General features: G+C 34.9%; 1 protein-coding gene across 1 annotated transcript; it reads left to right on the forward strand.

The window, feature by feature from the left end:
* The first annotated feature begins 5,596 nt into the window (after positions 1-5,596).
* On the forward strand, positions 5,597-17,039 carry LOC126687235 (protein NRT1/ PTR FAMILY 2.13-like). Its single transcript, XM_050381713.2, has 4 exons — positions 5,597-6,009; positions 7,577-7,794; positions 14,997-15,565; positions 15,959-17,039. Exons 1-4 carry the CDS (start codon positions 5,862-5,864, stop codon positions 16,833-16,835), a joined length of 1,812 nt encoding a protein of 603 aa, XP_050237670.1. The 5' UTR covers positions 5,597-5,861; the 3' UTR covers positions 16,836-17,039.
* Positions 17,040-22,771: the final 5,732 nt, after the last annotated feature.

The following is a 22,771-nucleotide window of genomic DNA, read 5'->3' on the forward strand; positions in this document are numbered from 1 at the left end:
TTACAATCTGCACTTTCTTTGTCTACAACTGAAGTAGAATACATGTCATTGACATAATAGGTTAAGGAGGTGTGAGTGGAGCGGGGTTCAGGGGGCGCTTGCCCAAGGCTTATGACTGACTTCTCGATCTGGAAATGGTTTGAAAAATGGAGTCGCCACCTAGTTCAACTAGTAAATTCCTTTTAAACGACTAGATAGCCTTACTCGCCTTCGGTAAGACTATCGTGCATCGGACCAAAGACTAGGGTTCGTGGACCTCCCCGAGACTCTTGTGTCTGGCTTATCGGTTACCGGCTTTATTTACTGGACATATTCATATTATATCTCATCTCAACAGTATATGCAATTCACAGGATATGAAAGCTGTATATAAAAATGTAAGAAAGCAGTAAACGCGTTTGACGCGCATATGACTCGATCTGGACTGGCATTTGAGGCAAGTATCAAGTACTTATAAGCATACAACTAACCTTAGAGGTTTCTAACAAGTAGCAAAAATCTGGCTGGTCTGGATTGATTACATGCACAAAGCCTAAACCGGATGTATAAATGTAGGGATGGCAATGGGGAGGGGATTCTCCGTTTCCCGTGGGGATCCGCCCCTAATGGGGCGGGGAATCCCCATCAATTACCCCCATGGGTACGGGGATGGGGGAAAATCATTCTCCAACTACGGAGATGGGGAGGGGACGGGAAGTATAGTCCCCACCCCATGGGGATCCCCATCCCCGTCCCCATGGGGATCCGATTTATATTTATGTATATTTATATTATATTATAAGTTTTAGTATTTTATTTATAATTTTAAATAATTTAACATAATTTTTTTATTAGTTTATATTTAGTTATAAATATATAACATTATAAAAGGTAATAGTATTTTCTATAATGATTTTTTTTTCCAAATATTTTATGAAAATAATAAAATTATTTATAAATTATATTTAATTATACGGAGAACGGGGATCTCCATGGGGATGGGGAAGGGGATGATTTTATCCCCATTAACTAAATGGGGACGGGGATGGGGATTCCCCATAGACGCGGGGATGGGGATGGGGATGGCTTCCCCGTCCCCACCCCGCCCCATTGCCATCCCTATATAAATGTGATTGATTGATTTTATTAGGTGAGTCTTGAAAAAAGCCTATACAACCGTTACTACATTTTTGTATTAATCCTACGATGTCTAAGTGATGGGCTGGAATTGCATTAATGGCCATTTTAGGTGATTAATCCTTTAACCGGTTATTATTTGATTTGGAATGCTTTTAGAAAACAGTAAACAACGCTGACATGCTCAGGGGAAATTTGATATACATATAAGGTTAGAGATACTTTTATACCTCGTTGACTTTGAGTGCCTGAAACTCATGCGAGTTTTGACCATCGGTCTGGTCGGAATGGGCTCTCGGTCAGATTACGGGAGTTATGCGCTCGTCAATCCGGTTCTATTGGTTTGATTAGGAGTCGATTTGAATTTTTGGTTAGCCCGGAATCGGCTCTGGAAGTTGCTTGTTCGCTGGGCATCGGCCTCATGGGCCCGGTTTATATACTATGTTACATATTGGGACTTCTGAGTCCATTTTACATCGATTCTGGCCCATTACATTATAGAATATTAAACTACATTGGATTAGCTACGTTTGTGTTCAAACTGGGCCTGATTTGGACTCTGTATGAGTCCGGAAACACGTTTTGAAGTTTGGATTGCGTCCAGAAGGATCTGGGAGTGAATCTGGAGGTCTGGAAAAGGAGGAGCACAACACCAACTTAATCTGCCGGCGCTGGCAGGATAACTTGGCGGCGCCGCTGGTTTATCTTGGCGGTGCCGTCGGTTATTGGGGCGGCGGTGGTTCGTTGGTAGCAGTCTTTCGGGATGTTGTTTTGCTTCGTTCTCACTCGTATTAACTCCGTTTTTCATGTAAAAATAGTCAAAACAACGTAAAATCGAACAAGGAATCCAAAAAACACATAATCAGAGTGTTTAAAGCTCATCTACAGAAAAAGTTATTTCGGGACAGCAAGTACGATTTTCAAGTTTTCATGACAAAACAAGCTAAAATCTCCTAGAAACATGCACTCTAAGAGCTCTAGATTAACTGGATTTATGTATTTGAGCTTAAACATGATTAATTACAGCAGTTTAACATGTCTATCATCGAATTTCATGGTAATTATTGAAAGAACCGAATTGGTTAATTATAGCTATTTTAATGGAAAAAATATTGAAACTACCTAAACATGCATCATAAGCATATAATCACAGCAATCATGGAAATTATATGTGTATTAATGGAAAATCAAAAGAACATAGTGAGAGGGTCCTCAGAATTAACGGTCTGAGTCCTTTGCTCGTTTTACTGGCAAAGTGGATGCGAAATCCAGCTTTGAATCTGTGCAGGGCTTGCGTTCTTGGAGAATCAAAGCGTTCTTAATGTTTCAGGACTAGAAATTTGTGTGAGTGTGTGTGTGATGGCCGAATTTTATTGTCGATGTTTAGGGTTTGTGTGCCAACCTCCGCCAGGCTGGCTTAAGGCTGTATTTATAGTGGTAAGGGATGAACTAGGGTTAGCTAGAGGTTCAGTTAGCTTTGAATTACTATTTACCTAGCTAGAGTTTGATTAGGGGTTGAAGTAGTGTTAAGTGATATGCTTCTAAGATTAGGATTAGGTTTTTAATTATTTAATCAGAATTTTATATATTAAATTCGTATTTACACCTAATGGTTAAATAAAAAGGTGCTAAAAGTTAGTTTTGGTGCCTAAAAGTGTTAAAAATGTTACTAAAATCCTATAGGTTTGGTTATGGTTAATTTCAGTCCGTAAAACATGCAAATTGGCCCATACAATTCTAAGACATTGCAATTAGTCCAATTTCTGAACTTATACTACAATCTCTTTTGATTTTTATGGCTATTTACGCCTAATTATGTTTTTCTCCTCCAAGTTTGCAACTGTGCACAGATTACGCCTGCTTAGATTCCAGCAAGCAAATCGAAAGCTCGTCATCCGGACGGGTTTCTCTGAAAATCATCATTAGACGCTTCAGTTCCTTATCACTTTTTACCTGTCCGAAAAATAGGTGTCTACAGGAGGATATGTGGTTGAAAGGTTTGATTGAGAGCTTGGATTTTCAGAAGCGTGTGATTTACTGATAGTCAAATGCTTTGTGATTGGTAAAGAATTTGGTATATCATGAGAGATCAAAACACATTAATATAAGGATGAACTTCATTGTGGATGTCGTGGAAGTTGGGAGATTTATTATAAAGAAGATAGTCACTGCAATTAATTATGCAATATGTTGACAAAGTCGTCTACTGAAAAGTTCAAGGTTAACTTGGACTTGGTTAATCCCTATATTGGACGAGGTCCTTAAGGGGTATGGATGGCGGAAATAGAGTTGGTTTTAATTAACTTTGTTTAGGAGTTATTATAAGTTAAAATAATAGTTATTAATTATAATTAGTCTTGTTATCGCAAAAGTTAAGATTGTTGAGTTATGGCTGATATATGCCACTTGGTGTCCTATTAGAATTAAGATACTAAATTCTTTTTCTCATTTGATTTTTTATATAATTAGAAGTCTAATTTCTTAACGGATTAGAATTTAAATTGGGTTTTTTAGATAAATATCAAAAAAAGATAAAATATTCTCAAGAATACTACCTCAAATTTTTTTTTGAAAAATACAATCTGTATTTTTTTTTTTGAAAAATAACTTTTGTTATTCTCAAAAATATCTTTTTTAATCTCAGGAATACAATTTTGGTTATCCAACGGTATACTAACACTGTTGGTTAACCAACAAACAAAACTATTACAAATTCAAACCTACATCTTTATTAAACTAGTTGAAAATTCTATTACAAATCCCTCCGCCTTCATCACTGCAAGAATAATCGTCAAATAAAACCTAAATCGTCTTTATAAAATCTAAAATTATTGATTAACCATTTGTTAACCAACAAGGTACTAAAAACAAGGTCATTGGTGTACTATTAGTACACCATTGGTTAACTAGTAACAAACATAAAATTCAGCAACTGTTTACTAACGATTTTATTAACGATCTATTCAAAATAAAAATTAGAGGTTACCTAACAGTTTACCGAATAGTAACCATTGGTTAGCCAACATCCAAAAATATTATAATTCTCACAAGCATTTCTTCAAACACCTAGAGTGCAACATATTGTGCAACACAAAAAAATCGAACCACAAACATAAAATTCAACAACTGTTTACTAACGATTTTATTAATGATATATTCAAAACAAAAATTACAGGGTATCTAACGGTTTACCCAATGTTAACCATTGGTTACCCAACACCCAAAAAATATTACAATTCTCACAAACATTTCTTCAAACACTTAGAGTGCAACATGCTGTGCAACACAAAAAAATCGAACCACCATTCATCAACAGCATCGTTCACAAAAGAAAAATAAAAAATGGATTAAACAACACACAAAATGTGATTAACCCAAAATATTCACATTAACAAAGGATTAGACTGAAATCAAACTTCGGATCCGCCCATGAACCCTAATTTCCTTCACCATTTTTAATGATTCTGCTGTGGAAAAAGCATTTATAATTTTCTGGAAACGTAGGCAATCTCTTCACGAACGGCAATGGCGGGCGATGGCGGCAGACTTACGACGGCGCAGATGGTTTGGTGACGATTGAATATAAGAGAGGATTCTAGGGTTTGGAGATTGAAGATGAAGAATTGATATGAGATTAGAGATAGAAATGGATTGATTAGCCGCATTCTTTCCACGCTGCCGCACAGTGGCTCCGCCAAGGAAATAGCCGCCGAATGATACACCAGTAGAACAACAACTAATCGCCGGCTTTGAGGAAAGGAGGACAGGAAGAAATCGAAATTGGAGATGAACGATACAGCTATTAGGATCGTATTTTTCTTATTTTGAAAGTGTAAAAGTTGAATTTGGAAAGGTTAAAAATCAAAGAGTATGTGATAGAATGACAAATATCAATTTCTAAAGTTAGTGCCGTAATTATTTAATTAGTTTGGGCTAAGCCCGTGTTTTGTTTAATTAACTCAATTTAAATTATATCTAAAAGGCTTTACTAAAAAAATTAACCCTATTGTAAACTCACTAAAAAAAATACAGAATAAAATTTTATTCTCTCCGTCTGTGGATGTAGATCGCATTGATCGAATCACATAAAGTATTGTGTGATTGTTTTTTTTCCTGATGCGCTAACACATATTAACAAACAATTTATTCAAAATAAAAAAAATATTAAATAAAAAAATTATAAAAATATTAGTAATTAATATGAACAAATAAAATATATTTATTATTTTTTAAATTATGTGATATAATCAAAAGCGATAAATATTACGAACAAATTATAAAAGAGGAGACCAAAATGATATTTTCTTTCATCGTACATGCGTTTTTTATTTTGATATTTTAGGATGGAGTTATTTATTATATCTTCAAAACGTAGTTGCTACTATTAAGTAAAGGCCTGTCTTCCTTTCTTGAAAAAGAAATTAATAAAAAAAAAAAAAGTAAACAAATTGAGTAGAGAATTGGGCAAATGATTTGTTTGTGCATGTGGTAGAATTTCACAAAAGGATAAAACAAATACAGCCCACATTCATAAATGTGAATGCCTAAATTACATATGATTGTGCCACCACCGCTCCTTCGTCAGCCATACAATTACAATCACAATTCTTGTATAAATAGGTCTGCTCTGAGCTTATGTATTCATGCATGTACTAGCTAAGCTACTGAAGTAAAAACTAATTAAAATTATTTGAGTTATATGCAAGGAATTAAGTGTTTGTAGAAGAAAAAAAACTGTAGGAAACATGGAGATTGGAGACAAAAAGAAGAGCACAAGTTCATATAAGCTATACTGCTTCACCAAATGCTTTCAGACTCCGTCGACTCAAGAAATGGAACCTGCAGAAAAGAAGAAGCAGCCTGGAGGATGGAGAGCCATGCCTTACATCTTAGGTTCCTTCTTTATGTCTACTTTTTCTTTTGTCTTTAAATATTTTTGAGTTCCTCGAAGAATTATAGTGTTTTTGTAAAGCGGTTTACTTCCCGTCCTCTCCTCTCACTTCGTTCGACGGGTCTACATCCATCCCTTAATGTCGTCGGGTGTTGCCGAACTATAAAAAATTATAAAATAGTTATCAAATTATAGGTTTTTTACAAAACGGTTACCGAACTATTATGCTTTACAAAACGGCTACCATCTTAGTGATGTGGATAAGAAAAAAAATGTATAATCAAATATATTTTTTGTATAAAAATTAATAATTTGATAACCATTTTGTTTAAAAATTATAGTTGTTAACCATTTTTCTAACTTTTTATAATTCGTTTAATTCTGTAACCATTTTGGTAAAAAATTATAGTTCGGTGATCATAAAAATATTTAACCACTTTGTTGTACGTAAAAAATATCCCCTCCTTTTTTTTTTATGAAAATAGGTTACAAAATTCTGAAATTATATACTTATAATATACTCCTACAAAATCATTGTTTATTATAACAGATATAATCATTTTTTTCTTTGATTATTTTCCGTTTCTTTATTTATATATATAAAATAAATTAATTCATTTTCAAAATAATAATTTTCAGATAGACGTGTTCGTTTTCGAACTAGAATTGTAGACTTTAATGGGTGCGAACCCGAATAGCCTTTTAAAAGATAATATGTTTACTCGGGTATAGAAATCCGGATATTATCTTTTTTTTAGCTTGTTGTCTTCTATTCTCGGAATCGTAGTTTTATGTGGCGTACGCTCTTGAGTTTCGATGTTTACGCCACTTCTTATGGCTTTTAATAAATCTCTTATTCATAAAAAAAAAAAAAATTACTCATGTTTCTTAAATGGACCACTTATTCTGAAATAACACCAGCTGCTTTAAAAAAAAATGCCTCATGTTTTTTAAATTGATCAGTTGTTCTTGGATAGTAAAAATGTGGCAATTATTTTGAAAAATTATTATTTGAATTATCGAAAACAAATTATTGTATTTTCTGCATTTTGATTGATAAATTTTGATTTATATCAATTTAATTGTTATATTTTAATTTCTTTTTAATTTTGCTATTAATATTTTTTTTATGGTCGGATTTCCGCTAAAGAAATACATGTTGCAGCTTGATTTTATTTTTATTTTACCTAAAATATATATATATATATATATATATATATATAATTTGGCTAAATAAATTCTTTGCTGAATTAAAATTGTGTATAAATGACAGCTTTTTAAAACAATACAGACAAAAAAAAAATGCCATGTGAAAAAAATCTGGCTACCTTATTTTTTTTTTTTTACGGAAAACCTAGATTAAAATGAATGGATCAAAATCGAGTCACCAAAATACAACAAATTAATAGTTGAAATATTTTTAGAATCAAAATACTTAGCAACTGTATGCATGACAAAACTAAATGATTTTGGCCCGTATTTTAGAAAAGAAAAGAAAAGGACGTAGTGCTAATAACAGTTTTCAATTTTTGGAGTTAATAGTGACATAAGTGAAGGGAAAATGTGCAGGAAATGAGACTTTTGAAAGGTTGGCTACATTCGGATTGTTAGCAAACTTTATGGTATATTTGACAACGGAATTTCACATGGAACAAGTTTTTGCAGTAAACCTTATCAACATATGGTCTGGTATTACCAATTTTGCACCTCTTATTGGTGCTTTTATCTCTGATGCGTATATTGGCAAGTTTCGGACGATAGCTTTTGCTTCTTGTGCCGCCATCTTGGTATTATTATATTCTCTCTTTTTCCTTCTCACATATTATATACTTTCTCTATTTTATTTTAGAAGTTTTGTTTTGCCCGCACGGGTTTAGTCTAGTGGTCTAAGTCTCGACCATCTGAACGCCAAAGGTCGTGGGTTCGAATCCCGGCTACGCCCTTTCTTAATATGAAGTGGTTTAGACTGGATTGCTTATAGCCCGGATTTACCAGGTATGTGGGCTTGCGGGCGGTCCACATCCCGGGGTTTAACAATGATATTGAGTTTCGGCTCAGTAGAGTGAGTCCTCGTCACCAAAAAAAAAGTTTTGTTTTAAATTTTTATTTTATTTTTAGAGTAATTTTATATTAATTTTCCCATTTTATCATTTTCTAAATATCTTAAAAAAATGTATTAAAAACTCCATTGTCATTGATAAGAATAAAATATGAACAATAAATTTATGATAAATATTTTATAATAATTTCTTTTTGGTAGAAAAAGAGATTATTTAAGCACCAAAATAACAAGGCCAAATAATTAAAAAAGGTCAAATGTTTCATGAAGTTTCATAAAATTCCAAACGTTTCAATTTTGTTCAATTTGTCCTGAAACGCATAATTTCGTTTCAATTTTATCCAATTATACAATTTTTCTTATGTGGCGCTGATGTTTGTCATGTCACATCAGTGCCACGTAGGCGCTACATGAGCAAAATTATATAATTAGACAAAATTGAAATAAAATCATGCGTTTTAGGATAAATTGGATAAAATTGTACAGCTAAACACAATTCTTCTGATTCTTGCCATAAAACTTTTTTCTTTTTTTTTGTTTTTATTTTATAATATTTATATAGATAAAAGTGAAATCTAAAAAAGAACAGAAAGTGTATTTGTATTTCTTTCAAAAAGATACGATATGATAATGTTTGCTTATTGAAGACTATCAAGTACAATGAATGAACCAACAATGTTTTACACACTAAACGCAAAACAATAATTGAGCTTTCTCTTCAATAATTAATTTCTCATTGCACCATCAACCCATATATTTATGAAAGATAGTTGGAAGGTCAAAAATGTAAGGAATGCACGTACATATTACTACCATTATTGCTCAATTTTGTGATTAATAACATTATTGTTTCATTTTGTGAAGTATTGAAGTGTTAGGAAAAAAATATCTTCACCGACATAAAAAAAAATAGGTTTAAAAATTATCACATTGCTCAACAAGCCATTCTTAATCTGTGTAAATTTTATAAATTAGCAACGGATTTAAAATTATCACTAAAATCCATCACTAACATGTTGAATTCTAATCAATTAGTTAGTTATATGCTCATATTTTTTATTTGTTGTGCACTAAAATTTAATTGAAACTTTTTTATGTTTAAAATGATTGGAACAAAAAAACAATTAAAATGGACGGGTTTTCTCTCTCCTCCTTTTTTTCTCTCAGCGCCAGATAGCATTCTTGCTAACGTACGCTGTGGCCGTTATGGCGAGGAAAAGGGCTTTGAAACTGTCTGCTACGCCGGTGGAGGTGGTGAAGAATGTTGAGGTTGCTGACCAGACGATGAGTGAGAAAGTTACAGATCCAGTGGTTGTGAGTGAAAGAGCTTTAGATCCAGAGATTGTGGAAGCTGTAGTTCCAGAGATGGGTAAGGAAGAAAATGTGGTGATTGCTGATGAAGCTTTGAGCTCAAAGTGTGATGGTATAGAGAAGAGTAATGAGGTGATCTTGGATGAAGTTAAAGAAAATCAGAAGCTCCAACCAAAGAAATGGAGTTCTCTGTTTGATAACAGATCTAGATGTGAGTCTAGTGAGTTGAAATTTATTCCCCCGGCGGTGAAAGATGGGAATCGTTTTGTTAGCTTCAACACTAAGGATGTCTCTAATGGTGAAAATAGATGGAAGAACGCAATTGTTGGTTGCGTTTATGGTATGTATCCCAAATATGAGAGAATTAATTCTTTTGTGAGGAATAGATGGACAAAATCAGGACTATTGAATGTCATTCGTATTAATGCTTCAATGTTTCTGTTTGAGTTTAATTCTGAGGAGGAGTGCAGTAACGTGCTAGGGTCAGGCCCGTACACTTTTGATCAGAAGCCATTGCTGTTAAAGAAGTGGCATCCGAGAATGTCAATGGATCCAAATGAATTAAGAACCGTCCCTATTTGGATTCAACTGCCAGGGCTCCCATGGGAATTCTGGAATCCAGAGATTTTAAGCAAGATTGGCAGTTTTTGTGGATCCCCATTATACTGTGATCAGTGCACTATAAGTAAAACCAAGCTAGGTTTTGCTAGGATTTTAGTAGAGATGGATGCTACCGGTCCCTTCCCTGATCTAGTGGAAATGCTTGATGAGAATGGGATAGGGTTTAGACAGAAGATAGTATATGAATGGAAACCCCTTATCTGTGAGAAATGCTGCAGAATGGGGCACTCAAAAAATACCTGTAGAGTAACTCAGGATATCAGGAAAGCTCTTGAGCCTAAGAAAGTTGAAGAAGTTCAAAAAGTGGTGGAGAATGCTGATATTGGGGAAAATGTAGAAGGAAATGTGGAAGAATTGGTTCCTGAAAGTGAGAAGAATCCTGAAGGAGTAGAAGAAACTTCAAGAGGAGTCCTAAATATTCCTAGTGGGGAGAAAACTGCTGGAAAGAGAATTGTTGTTCAGAAGGATGGTATGAGTCCTAATCTGACAAACTCTTATAGCCTTATAGATGAGAGTGGTTCGTTGGATGAGAAAATGGGGGGTACAAAGAGCAGATGGAGTACAGTTTCTGGTAAAGGAAGCAAAGCAAGGCTTAGCTCCAGAATGCTGGATATTGACAGATGATAGGCACCTGGAATATTAGGGGGCTGAACACCCCAAATAAGCAATTAGAGATGGCTTCTCTAATTTGCAGGAATAAGTTGAAGTTGATGGGTATAACAGAAACTAGAGTTAACAGTAATAGGTTTGATACTATTTGGAAGTCTCTTAAGTATAGACTTCCAGACTGGGAAATTTTAGAGAATTATAATTGTTCTTCCATGGGGAGAATTTGGCTCATTTATAATAAAAATGAGATTGAGGTTGTGCTGGATGCAAGGCATAATCAGTTTATCCATTGCAAGATAGTGGATAAGGGAGTCAAGTTTTGGTGCACTATAGTCTATGGGTCCTATGTAGCAGTAGATAGAAAAGATTTATGGAAGTGTTTGTATGGGATCAGCAAGAATATGCAGGAAAGTTGGATTGTATGTGGTGATTTCAACTCTGTAATGAGCAATTCAGATAGAATGGGAGGTAATGATGTGGATGATCAGGCTGCTGATGATTTTAAATCCTGGGTAAGTTACTCTAATCTCTTTGAGCTTAAAAAGATTGGGAATAACTTTACTTGGACAAATAACCAGCTAGGTGATGATAGAATTTGGAGAAAAATTGATTGGTGTTTTGTGAATAATAGCTGGTTAGTGGAGTGGCCTGAGTCTTTCTATGAAGCTAAGTCTCCTATAATTTCTGATCATAGTCCTCTTCTTGTTAATTTTGGCAACAGAATTGTAAACAGGAAAGTGAGCTTTAAGTTTTTTAATATTTGGTGTGAGCACCACCAGTTTTTGAGTATTGTGGAGAATGTTTGGAGGGAAAGAGTTAGGGGTTATCCTATGTTCCAAATCTATCAAAAGCTTAAAATGCTCAGGAAAGAGTTCAGAAAGTTGAATAAAGATCAGTTCAGTGAGATAAACTCTAGAGTCATTAATACTAGAGAGATGTTATCCAGATTGCAAACTGACTTACAAGAGGATCCTTTTAATAAAGACCTGCAAGATGAAGAAAGAGCAGTTAGTAAGCATCTTTTAAAGTTAATGAGCTGGGAAGAAAGTGTTGCTAGACAGAAGTCCAGAATGCAGTGGATCAGCCTTGGTGACCAGAACACCAAGTTCTTTCATAGATGCATTAAGCAGAGAGAAGCTAGAAAGAAAATTTTAGCTATTAAATCTGCAGAGGGGGTGACTATTGAGGATAGTGATCTGATTAAAGAAGAAATTCTGAAGCACTATAAGAATTTCTTTGGTTCTGTTGATTTAAATAGAACTAACACTAGTCCTTCAGTCTTTGATTATGGCTATGTTTTGAATGAGGAAGACAATGTAAACCTAGTTGCTGATGTGACTGATGATGAGATAAAGTCTGCCATGTTTGATATTAATGGAGACAAAGCTCCTGGCCCTGATGGGTACAACAGTGTTTTCTTTAAAAAGAGCTGGAGCATCATTGGTAAAGATATTATTATAGCAGTGAAGGAGTTCTTCAGAACAGGTATTATGCTAAATCAAGCTAATGCAACTGCTATTTCTTTAATCCCCAAAACTAGTTCCCCTATGTCAATAAATGATTACAGACCCATTTCTTGCTGCAATGTCATTTATAAAACTATTTCCAAAGTTTTATCTAAGAGATTGAGTGGCTTATTGAGTAAAATTGTGAGTAATAGTCAGTCTGCCTTCATTCCTGGTAGAAGAATTGCAGATAATATCTTGTTAGCTCATGAGTTAGTTAGGAATTACCATAGAGAGAAAGGTAGTTCTTGTGCTTTAAAAGTGGATTTGCAAAAGGCTTATGACTCAGTTGCTTGGGATTTCATAGAGGAGGTTTTGATTGGTATGAGGTTTCCTGAAAATTCATAATGCTGGTTATGTCTTGTATTAAATCAGCTATGTTCTCAATCAATATTAATGGGGAATTGGTAGGGTATTTTTCTGGTGGCAGGGGGTTAAGGCAAGGGGATCCCATTTCCCCTTTGCTGTTTGTGCTCTGTATGGATTATTTATCTAGAATGTTGGTGCACAAAACTAGAAGGGGGTCTGGTTTTAAGTACCATAAGAGTTGTGGGAAGATTAGGTTGTGTCACCTTGCCTTTGCAGATGATTTATTCCTGTTTAGTAATGGAGACATTAACTCTGTCAGACTCTTGAATTGTGCTTTGAAGGAATTTGCTCAATGTTCTGGTCTTAAGCCTAACCTGGAGAAGAGTGATGTTTATTTTGACTTCCCTGATGGTGTTATTAAGAATGAAATTCTGGATTGTCTGGGGTTCAAGAAGGGAGTTTTACCTGTGAAATACCTGGGGCTCCCCCTGGTGTCTACTAAGCTTTCTAAAAATAATTGCAGTGCCCTGGTGAGCAAAATTACTGCTAGAATCTCTTCTTGGTCTGCAAAATGCCTTTCTTATGGGGGTAGACTGCAATTAATCAAGTCTGTTTTACTAAGCATGCATGTTTTCTGGTGTACCACTTTTCTGCTCCCAAAGTCAGTTATTAAAGGAGTAGAGGATACCTGTAGAAAATTCCTTTGGCATGGGAGTAACACTGAGAAAAAGGGGAGTCTGGTCAATTGGAAGGAAGTCTGTTTTAATAAGTGTGATGGTGGTTTGGGCATAAAGGCTATTTTCTTATGGAATGTTGCAGCTGTCTCAAAGCATATATGGAATCTAGTGTCCTTAAAGCCTTCCCTGTGGGCTACCTGGGTTATTGAGAATAAATTAAAGCTGTCTAGTTTCTGGGGCATTTCAAAACCACTAGACAGTTCTTGGAGCTGGAGGAGTATGCTCAAGGTAAGACACCTAATTGCTCCTTATTTTGAGTATAAATTGGGAAATGGTAAAAGATTTTTCTTCTGGAATGATCCATGGCCTAATGGGTTGCCATAGCAGACAGGTTCCCCAACATTGTGATTAAAGATACTGAAGTGCATAAAGCTGCTAAGGTCTACAGTTTATGGAGAAACAGAAACTGGGTGCTACCTGACCCCATTGATGAGCATACCCTGAATGCCTGGAATTATATCAGAGAAAATTACAGTTTGAATCCTAGTATTGAGGATAAGGTTAGTTGGAAAGCTAACAATAGTGGTGAATTCACTATTAATAGTCTGTGGAACAAGCTGAGGCCTGCACATAGTAAAGTTAGATGGTATAACCTTATTTGGTTCCCTGGTAATACTCCTAGGCATGCCTTCATTCTTTGGCTAGCTTTGAAGAACAGACTGATGACCAGAGACAAGCTTAAGTCTTGGAAAGTCATTAACTCTGATGTTTGCTGTTTCTGCAATGCTCATGGTGAAAGTGTTCAGCATTTATTTTTTGAGTGCATCTATACGGTTGAGATATGGAAAGGAGTCCTGGAGTTTATGGATGTGAGGAGGAATGTGCTTCCTTGGAGAAGAGAGGTTGATTTCTTCATTAGAAGAGCTGCAGGGAGATCTGGATTGGCCAAGTGCAGAAAGGTTTTATTTGCAGCTGCTGTGTACTTTATTTGGAGAGCCAGAAATGACCTAATCTTCAATCAGAAAGTGCAGCAAATTGAAGATATTGTGAATAGCATCCTGTTTATGGCCAAAGCAAAGTTCTAGTTTAGGCCTTATTCTGTTTTTTGTTGTGCTGCTGTTTCTGGAAGTGTTGTTTCCAGTTTATTTGTGTCAGCTGTAGCTGAACTGGTTTTTTATGGCCTATAGCAATATATTGCTCCTTTTTTGGTGATTTACCAAAAAAAAAATAATAAAAAAATTATAATAATAAACCGAATCGAACAAAATTTATCGATTGATTTGGTTTTCACGCATCCTAAAACCGTACACATCAGTAGATTGTTTCGATCCTTTTTCTGTTTTTTTAACAAACTAGTAAGAATGTATTCGTAGAATATGATATTAGCTCATAACTTGTGTACTCTTTAGTTCTTCTATTTTTTTTTATAATTTTTTTTTTTCTTCTATTCTTACATGTTACTATTGACATAATAATATAGATTTCGTTTTTCACTACAATAATGTTTTTTAATATAATTGTAGTGCTAACAATTGGACTTATTATAATAAGTCCAACGTCGAATCTCTATCCAAATTATACAACTCGACATGCATTAAATAGCACATCAATATCTCATTACTACTTTTTTAGACTTGCATTTGCTATATACGTAATATTTAAATTTACAATAAAGTTTGCACCCATCACTTTCCTAATTCTAAAGTGACAAATATTGTTCAAATCATAGCTTTTGCTTCTTTTCTATCTTGATCATTAAATAAAAAGATTAAATTAGTTCAAGTTATATGATCATAAACTATCACTAGACAAAATCTTTTGCTTCATTTTACAATTTAATTATTTAATAACATTCAATATATCAAATTTAATATTGATAATATATAATTAAACTACAGGGAATGGTGACTGTGACCTTAACAGCATGGTTACCCAATCTTCACCCTCCAAAATGCCACCTAGAAAGCTTATCAGCTAATAATTGCAAGACTCCCACAACACTTCAACTGGCGGTTCTATGCATGGGATTAGGGCTATTATCTGTAGGAACAGGGGGGGTCAGGCCATGCAGCATTCCGTTTGGTGTCGATCAATTTGACCCTACGACCGAAGAAGGCGTAAAAGGAATTAGCAGCTTTTATAATTGGTATTACACTTCGTTTACTGTGGTTATTTTGATCACTTTAACTGTTGTGGTGTATATTCAAGATTCTGTGAGCTGGGTCATTGGATTTGGAATCCCAACTGTGCTTATGCTTTGTTCTATTATTCTCTTCTTCGTTGGAACCAAAATTTATGTTCATGTCAAGCCTGAAGGTAGCATTTTTTCTGGGCTTGCGCAAGTTTTTGTTGCTGCTTATAAAAAGAGAAGGCTTCGGCTTCCTCGTGACCATGACGGGACTTTGTATGATCCTCCGCCGGTGAAGATTTCTGAATTGTCAAAGCTTCCTCTTACCAATCAGTTCAGGTAATTCATAAGTCACAATTCAGTGGCACTGCCATATATTTTATTTAGGTGTGGTGGAATGTTTTTATCAAACAATATGTCCTCCGGTTATATTTTAGGCGGAATGACTTTTTTAAAAAAAAAATAGCCTAAACGACGTATTTATTAGAGGTTTTGACTTTTTTCAGTCTTAATTCTCAGACAAAATGAGACACGTTTGGTATATATATATTTCAAAATACTTATTCGATTCCTTTTGAAATAATTATTCAGTACTCATTGATCTTTAATATTTTAGAATCGGGGTGGGATGACTGCCCCACTTCATCCCACTCTAATTCCGCCTCTGGTCGAATTTATTAAGAAATTAGGTAATTTTGGCGATTTCAATATCTGTTGTTTTTTTTACTATAGGTTCTTAAACAAGGCCGCTATCATAGAAAAAGGTGACATAAACTCAGATGGTTCTTGTGCAAATGAGTGGAGGTTAAGTAGCATCCAGCACATAGAAGAAGCGAAATGTTTGTTCAAAATTGGAGCAGTATGGGCATCTGGTATCGTCAGTTTCACTTCCATGTTGCAGCAAGGAACTTTTACAGTCTCACAAGCACTCAAAATGGACAGGCATATCTTCGGCCACACAAAGTTTCAAATCCCGGCCGGATCAATGGCAGTTTTTTCCATGATAACAATAGGAATATGGCTTCCATTCTACGACAGGATCCTCGTTCCTTCTCTCCGAAAAATCACTAAACGCGAAGGCGGAATCACACTTCTCCAGAGAATTGGAATCGGGATTGTATTCTCCATTCTAACCATGCTAGTAGCCGGGGTAGTCGAAAGGCATAGAAGGGCTGCAGCCATATCGAACCCTGGTTCCCCCGTGTCGGTCATGTGGCTAGTTCCTCAGCTTGTAGTCATGGGTCTATGTGAAGCATTCAATATCATTGGCCATCTAGAATTTTATAACAAGGAGTTTCCTAACCATATGAGAAGTATAGCCAACTCGCTATTCTTTTGCTCCTTTGCTGGTGCAAGCTATCTTAGCACACTTGTGGTTTCGGTTGTGCATAAAGTTACGGCAACTCGAGATCGCCCTGACTGGTTAACCAATGATATAAATGCTGGAAAATTGGATTACTTTTACTTCCTTTTAGCTGGAATGGGAACCCTTAATTTATTCTATTTTCTCTTCTTTGCTAACCGGTATCAATACAAGAGTCTAATAAGTATAGACGATAAGTCGTTTCATGATGTGGAGCTAAGCTTAAGCAAGAAAACTGTAACATGAGGGAATTGAAATCTTTTAATATGTATATGTAATATAATTTATGTAGAATGATTACGTAGTAGCTTTAAGTTATAGTTATTTGAGTGTCTGTCTTGTAATGTAGAACACTCCATAAAACAATCATATAGTGTATGTAATCTCATTTGGAATTTTCTGATGTATTAAAAATGGTAAAGTTACTAAAAAGCATAAGAAGTTGTCTTTGATTGTTTGTGGATATTAAACACAATTGTTTACTGAGTTTTCATCACATAATAAAAAGGCATTCTGTTTGGATTTACTAAAGGTTTGAAAAAAAAGTTCAAATAAAAAATATAGGATTGAAAATCCTTCTCAATCTTGATATGCAAATTGATGGAGTCTGTAGTCTTGAACGGGATTTTAACCTACAAAATAAAATAGATGGCTGATTTGACGATAGTTGTCCGATTAGCTCTCCAGAAGTGAGTTTAAGAAAGTATTAATTGTAAAATCTAGTTCGTAATAAAAAAAAGGGATTTCTACTTAGCATATGAATTCAAATAGAAAAAGCATTTCTATTTGGCTTATGAGCTTATTTAATAATGAATCTCTTAAATAGAACTGTACTTTTTGTTTTAGAAATATGATTCCTAATAGAAATATATTTTTTATTCTTCTAAAAAATCAATCTTCTAAAATCTTGTTTATTAGATATTGTATTTGTATTTGGATTCTATCTTTAAATATCTGTGTTCAGATATGATTGTCGAATCCTATAGGATTCAGTCCTTTGCTCGTTTAGGCGTATCCTAATGGATTTTTCTTCATCTAAACGAGTCTTATGGGACTAGGTTTTGCTTGTCTTTAGACATTGTTCTTTGGCGAGTCCTGAGATCCGTCTCGGCGGGCGCAAGTAAGCTAATATTTTGATATTTATGTCTTATTTAATTTTTAGTTTTATTCGGCAAGTCTTTTCAAGTTCTCTTTTTATTTTGTCTTTTCAACACGTGTACCTCATTATGATTGCCACTTGTCGTTCATCGTGGTTGTCTTTGGTTTTTACTTATTGGAATTTTTGTATGCGTTTTTCTTCATCGTCCTCATTTTCTTCTCCTTCAAATTATCAAAATTGCTTCTTCGAGCTTTCTTCTTCAAATTATCTAAATTACTTCTTTGAGCTCTCTCTTTCTTCTTTTAAAATTCTTTATTTGACTTTTTATCTCTTATTTGATGTGCTATATTTTATTTTCAGATATTATCTTTGCTGATTGTGATCTTGTTTACTGCTTTTCTTTTAATCAATTGTTTTATTTTTGTTTGTGTTTTTAATGTTCTTCATATTCCTTCGTTTTTGATTTGCTATCTTTTTGAATTTATAGACTTTTATTGTTTTATCCCTTTTCTTCCCTTAAAATCAATAAAGATGGCTAATTTAAAAGAGAAGCGTGAAATTTCCTTTGACTGTATGAGTCTTAGGGGATCTACCTTTCGGATGAGCAAGTCCTTAAAATTCACTGGAAATATAATTTTCCAGAAGGGTACATAGCGCGACAGGAAAAGTGCATAAGAAGACATTAGAAAAGTTTGACTTATTGATAAAATTTTGGTTCCATTGTCTCAAAGATTATATTTTTAAATTTATGGTCATTTGCCCTTTCTTACTAGGTACATGTGCTCGTCAATAATTGAAACATGCATGCATGACAAAAGGCTATATTACTAGCTCATTTAATAACTGGTACAATTGAGATACTTTATGTTTCAAGCGACCATACCTAGGGGTGTCAAAATGGGTCATGACACGATAATACGATTCGTCTAACCCGTAAGTTTGGCGAATCCGGATTGAGGCTTAGCAAGTTCGTGTCGAAAACGTGTCAACCCGTTTATGACACGAAATAAATGGGTCGTGTCACGGGTTGACTCGCGAACCCATCTAACCCACCTAACCCATTTATAAATTCTATTATTTGTAATAATATAAAAGTAAAATAGTTATAATTATAAAAGATATATAATAAAATTACTAAATTAATTATATTAATATAAAAATAAATTAATTATATTAAAATTTTACAATTTGAAAATTAATTGATATAGTTGAGGTTAAAATTATATTTATATGATTAAAAAAATTCTTAAATGTTAAGTGGATCGTGTTAGTCGTGTCGTGTTAGCCGTGTAATTGTGTTAATCGTGCTACCCATTTATCTTAACGTGTTAATCATGTCGTGTCGTGTCACTCGTTTAAAATTCGTGTCGTGTTAGGGTTGGGAATTTTGACACGATTAGTTAAATGGGTCGTGTTCGTGTTGACCCTAATCGTGTCAACAGAGTGGGTCGACACGACACGAACACTGTCCGCCAACCCATTTTGACACCCCTAATCATACCCCTGCCATCAATTAGTCTTTTTGGATTTTCATAATGTATTTCTTTTTGTGAGTGCTTAACACGACGTAGTCGATAATCCTAAGGAGGGTTTTAGCGAACTTCTCCTCTCACTACTTACACCATCTGTCACGACCCAATCTTATGAGCCGAGACCGGCGCTAAGGAATATGAGTGGTTGCTCCAAAACCCGTAGCAAGCCTAAAAACGTAAATAATTTTTCTCGAAACATAAACGTCATGCATGACATACATAAACACGTGTTATGCAGAAGCACACATGCCAGGCATACATATCCTCTGGCAGTCTCAAATATCAAAACGCAGCTAGCGTAATACATTTAAAACTTTAAAACATTAAAGTTATATTTGCAGAAAACTATACATTACAAACTGACATGCAAAACACTTATCTAGTGCAGCTCTAAGAGTAAAGTACTGTTTCTTTACATACTTTCAAAAATACAGACTTCTAGAAGTAGGATAGAAGTCCGTTGCTTCAAAGCGTCTTTTATCCTGAAAGGAAATCTGTGAGGGGTCAGTATATTGGGGTATACTGAGTGAGTTAATACATTTACTAATAAGTATTCAAATAAAACATAAAATGATATTCAATCGTATGCAGCCAAGTACGAGATCCGATTGAAACCTTAATCCTCAAACATACTAATTATCAATCAAGCAACCCAATCATTAATATCAAATTGTGAGTCCAACTCACTGGTGGGTCCAACCCACTAGATACGGGGACTCTAGGCTACACCGTAGCCGAGTACTCGCTCGTATCGAGCTATACCTCAAATCTCACATTTCATGATCATAATCAGCTCATAGCTGTATTAAATCAAAACTGGTGATCACACAGTCCTATTGCCGCTCAATAGGTAGCACGTTCCATCAGATCAATACTGGTTTCAAATCAAGCGTATGCGCAATTCATATAAATTTTTGCATAATAAACATGCAATTCAAACATAAAGCAATATAAAATAATTGCTTAAATAAATACTTTAAAAGCAAATCGTATAAACTCACTGAAAACGCTTATCCAAAAATACGTCGGGGCTTTGTAACGTCAAGCTTCACGAACTACTGGTCCAGCTGCTTCTTGCCTCGCCGGATCTAAAACAAATTTTAAAACATTTGACTTGTATCAGAATCCTATTCTAAGAGTGACTCTAGACTCGAGACACGATACTTTATACTTTCATTAACCGTCGTGCTTCTCACGCATATACCGTTAAACGATATCTAACTCATTTATGGATCGTATTTCTTTTCTAATTCGACTCCCGTTTAACCTCATTAGGTTAACTGTTAAAATCAATCGATTTCCAACCTCGACACGCGTATACAACGGGCATTGAACAACTGAAAAATTGGGGTGCGAGGGTCGAGGGTGCACGTTCGTGCATAGGGGGTGCACGATCGTGCACCTTGATGGTACACGTTTGTGCACCTTGGTGCACGGTCGTGCACCATGTGTAGGTGCACGTTCGTGCACCATACGTGCACGATCGTGCACTGTCGTGCACGATCCCCCGGAATCGATTTCCGGGGTTTCCGACCTGCTACTAGCGTAAAAACGCTCCAAACTCAACCAAAACGCGTATTCTAAGCTCAAAACGCTATATATCAATCTTATAATCGATAAAACGATAAAATCGTTTCGTGGCCTAAAACTTTGAATCGATATAACTCAAAATATATTCGTTTAAACGATAAAACGTCAAGCTTACCGTGATTACCCGTCGAAATACGATTGTTAGGAGTTATAGAACGTCGGAAACGGACGAGAAACGAAAACCGCGCGACGAACCGTAAAGAACGAAGCGAGAGAATGAAAGAAACTGATGAAGGTTCTGAATCCTTCATCCTTAAGGATTCTTATATCTATTCTGGATAAAGTACGCTTTGGTCCTTGAAACTTTTGAAAAGTTTCAATTTAGCCCAAAACCTATTCACGTCCAAATTTTAAACAGTCTCCGATCGACTGGAAACTTTTACCATAAATACTATAAATTATTTCGCGGACTTTGGCGAAATAAAATCCGTCACGGGATTTATAATTTATTTTATATTAATTTCCAAAGTTAAATCCTCAAATCCCGCTAATTAACTTATTAAAATTTAGGTTTATTCACCAAAAAATACCAAACCTTTGCGGCTTGGGTCAATTTTAGCCAAATCTTTAAAAACCACCATATTTAGCCAAATCTTATATATTGTGTTTCTTTTTTAGCCATTTTTGAATCGAACCGGATTTTGTGCCTACATGTCATCCATGTCACTGCCAACCCAGCAAAACTTGCTGACATGACACATTACAAATCACTAACCCAAATCTAATCAAACCAAAAAATAAATCAAACAAACAAATTTAATAAATCAAATCAATTAAAAAATTATTTAAAACTTATAAATATTTTAAAAAATTAATATTAATTTATTTCATTTTAATTTAAACCGACCACCGGAAATTACCGCTGCCAACTCAAACCGACTGTCGTAAATTTTTTCTGGCGGTCCTCTTCACCAACCTGTTCTTCCATGGAAGAACAGGCCCTGTTCTTCCATCGAAGAACAGACTTCGATCTGTTCCTCCATGGGAAGAACAGACTTCGATCTGTTCCTCCATGGGAAGAACAGACCGCGTCTGTCCTTCCTTGGGAAGAACAGACCGCGTCTGTCCTTCCTTGGGAAGAACAGACGAGATCTGTTCCTCCATGGGAAGAACAGACGAGATCTGTTCCTCCATGGGAAGAAGAGACCGCATCTGTTCTTCCTTGGGAAGAACAGACCGCATCTGTTCTTCCTTGGGCCATGGAAGAACAGATCGGGTCTGTTCTTTCATGGAAGAACAGGTTGAGGAAGACGACCGCCGGAAAAAAATTCTGGCGGTCGCGATCGGTTTATTTTTTTTTGCGGGCGGAAAATCGTCGTTTCGGGAGAAAGTTAGGGATAATTAATTTTTTTTATATTAATTTTAGATGATTTAATTTATATTTTTTATTTAACTAAGTAAAATTTATATAGAAATTAATTAAAATTAAATTTAAAAAAATTTAAAAAAATTTATTAGTCGGCGTGAATTTTAATCGGAATAAAATAAAATGTTGAGATAATTAATATTAATTAAATATATATTTTTTAAATTGAATTGATTTGATTTAGTTGGATTTGATTTTATCTTTGTTTTGGTTAGGTTTGGGTTAATGATTTGGAATTTGCCACATCAGCTAGTTTTGCTGAGTTGGCAGTGACATGGATGACATGTAGGTATAAAATCCGGTTCGATTTAAAAATGGCTAAAAAAGAAATACAACATATAAGGTTTGACTAAATATGGTGGTTTTTAAAGGTTGGCTAAAATTGACTCAAACTGCAAAGGTTTGGCATTTTTTGGTGAATAAGCCTAAAATTTATTCAAAATTCCTGATATAATTAAATTAAATTCTTCTTAATTTAATTTATCGGAAACCTCGACACGTGGCACGACTTAATTATCTTAAAATATTTTGGGGTATTACACCATCCCACTCCAAGATAGGTATTTGTTAGGCGGTGGACTCATGCAGCTGGTAG

Source organism: Mercurialis annua, linkage group LG6, assembly GCF_937616625.2.
Source record: "Mercurialis annua linkage group LG6, ddMerAnnu1.2, whole genome shotgun sequence".
NCBI lineage: Eukaryota > Viridiplantae > Streptophyta > Magnoliopsida > Malpighiales > Euphorbiaceae > Mercurialis > Mercurialis annua.

Bases quoted from the DNA above. Each gene is read 5' to 3' on its own strand.
- LOC126687235 (XM_050381713.2), top strand. From the start codon at position 5,862: ATGGAGATTGGAGACAAAAAGAAGAGCACAAGTTCATATAAGCTATAC. The intron at 7,795-14,996 runs GTATTATTATAT...ATTAAACTACAG, and splicing joins CTTCTTGTGCCGCCATCTTG to GGAATGGTGACTGTGACCTT. The intron at 15,566-15,958 runs GTAATTCATAAG...TTTTTACTATAG, and splicing joins CCTCTTACCAATCAGTTCAG to GTTCTTAAACAAGGCCGCTA.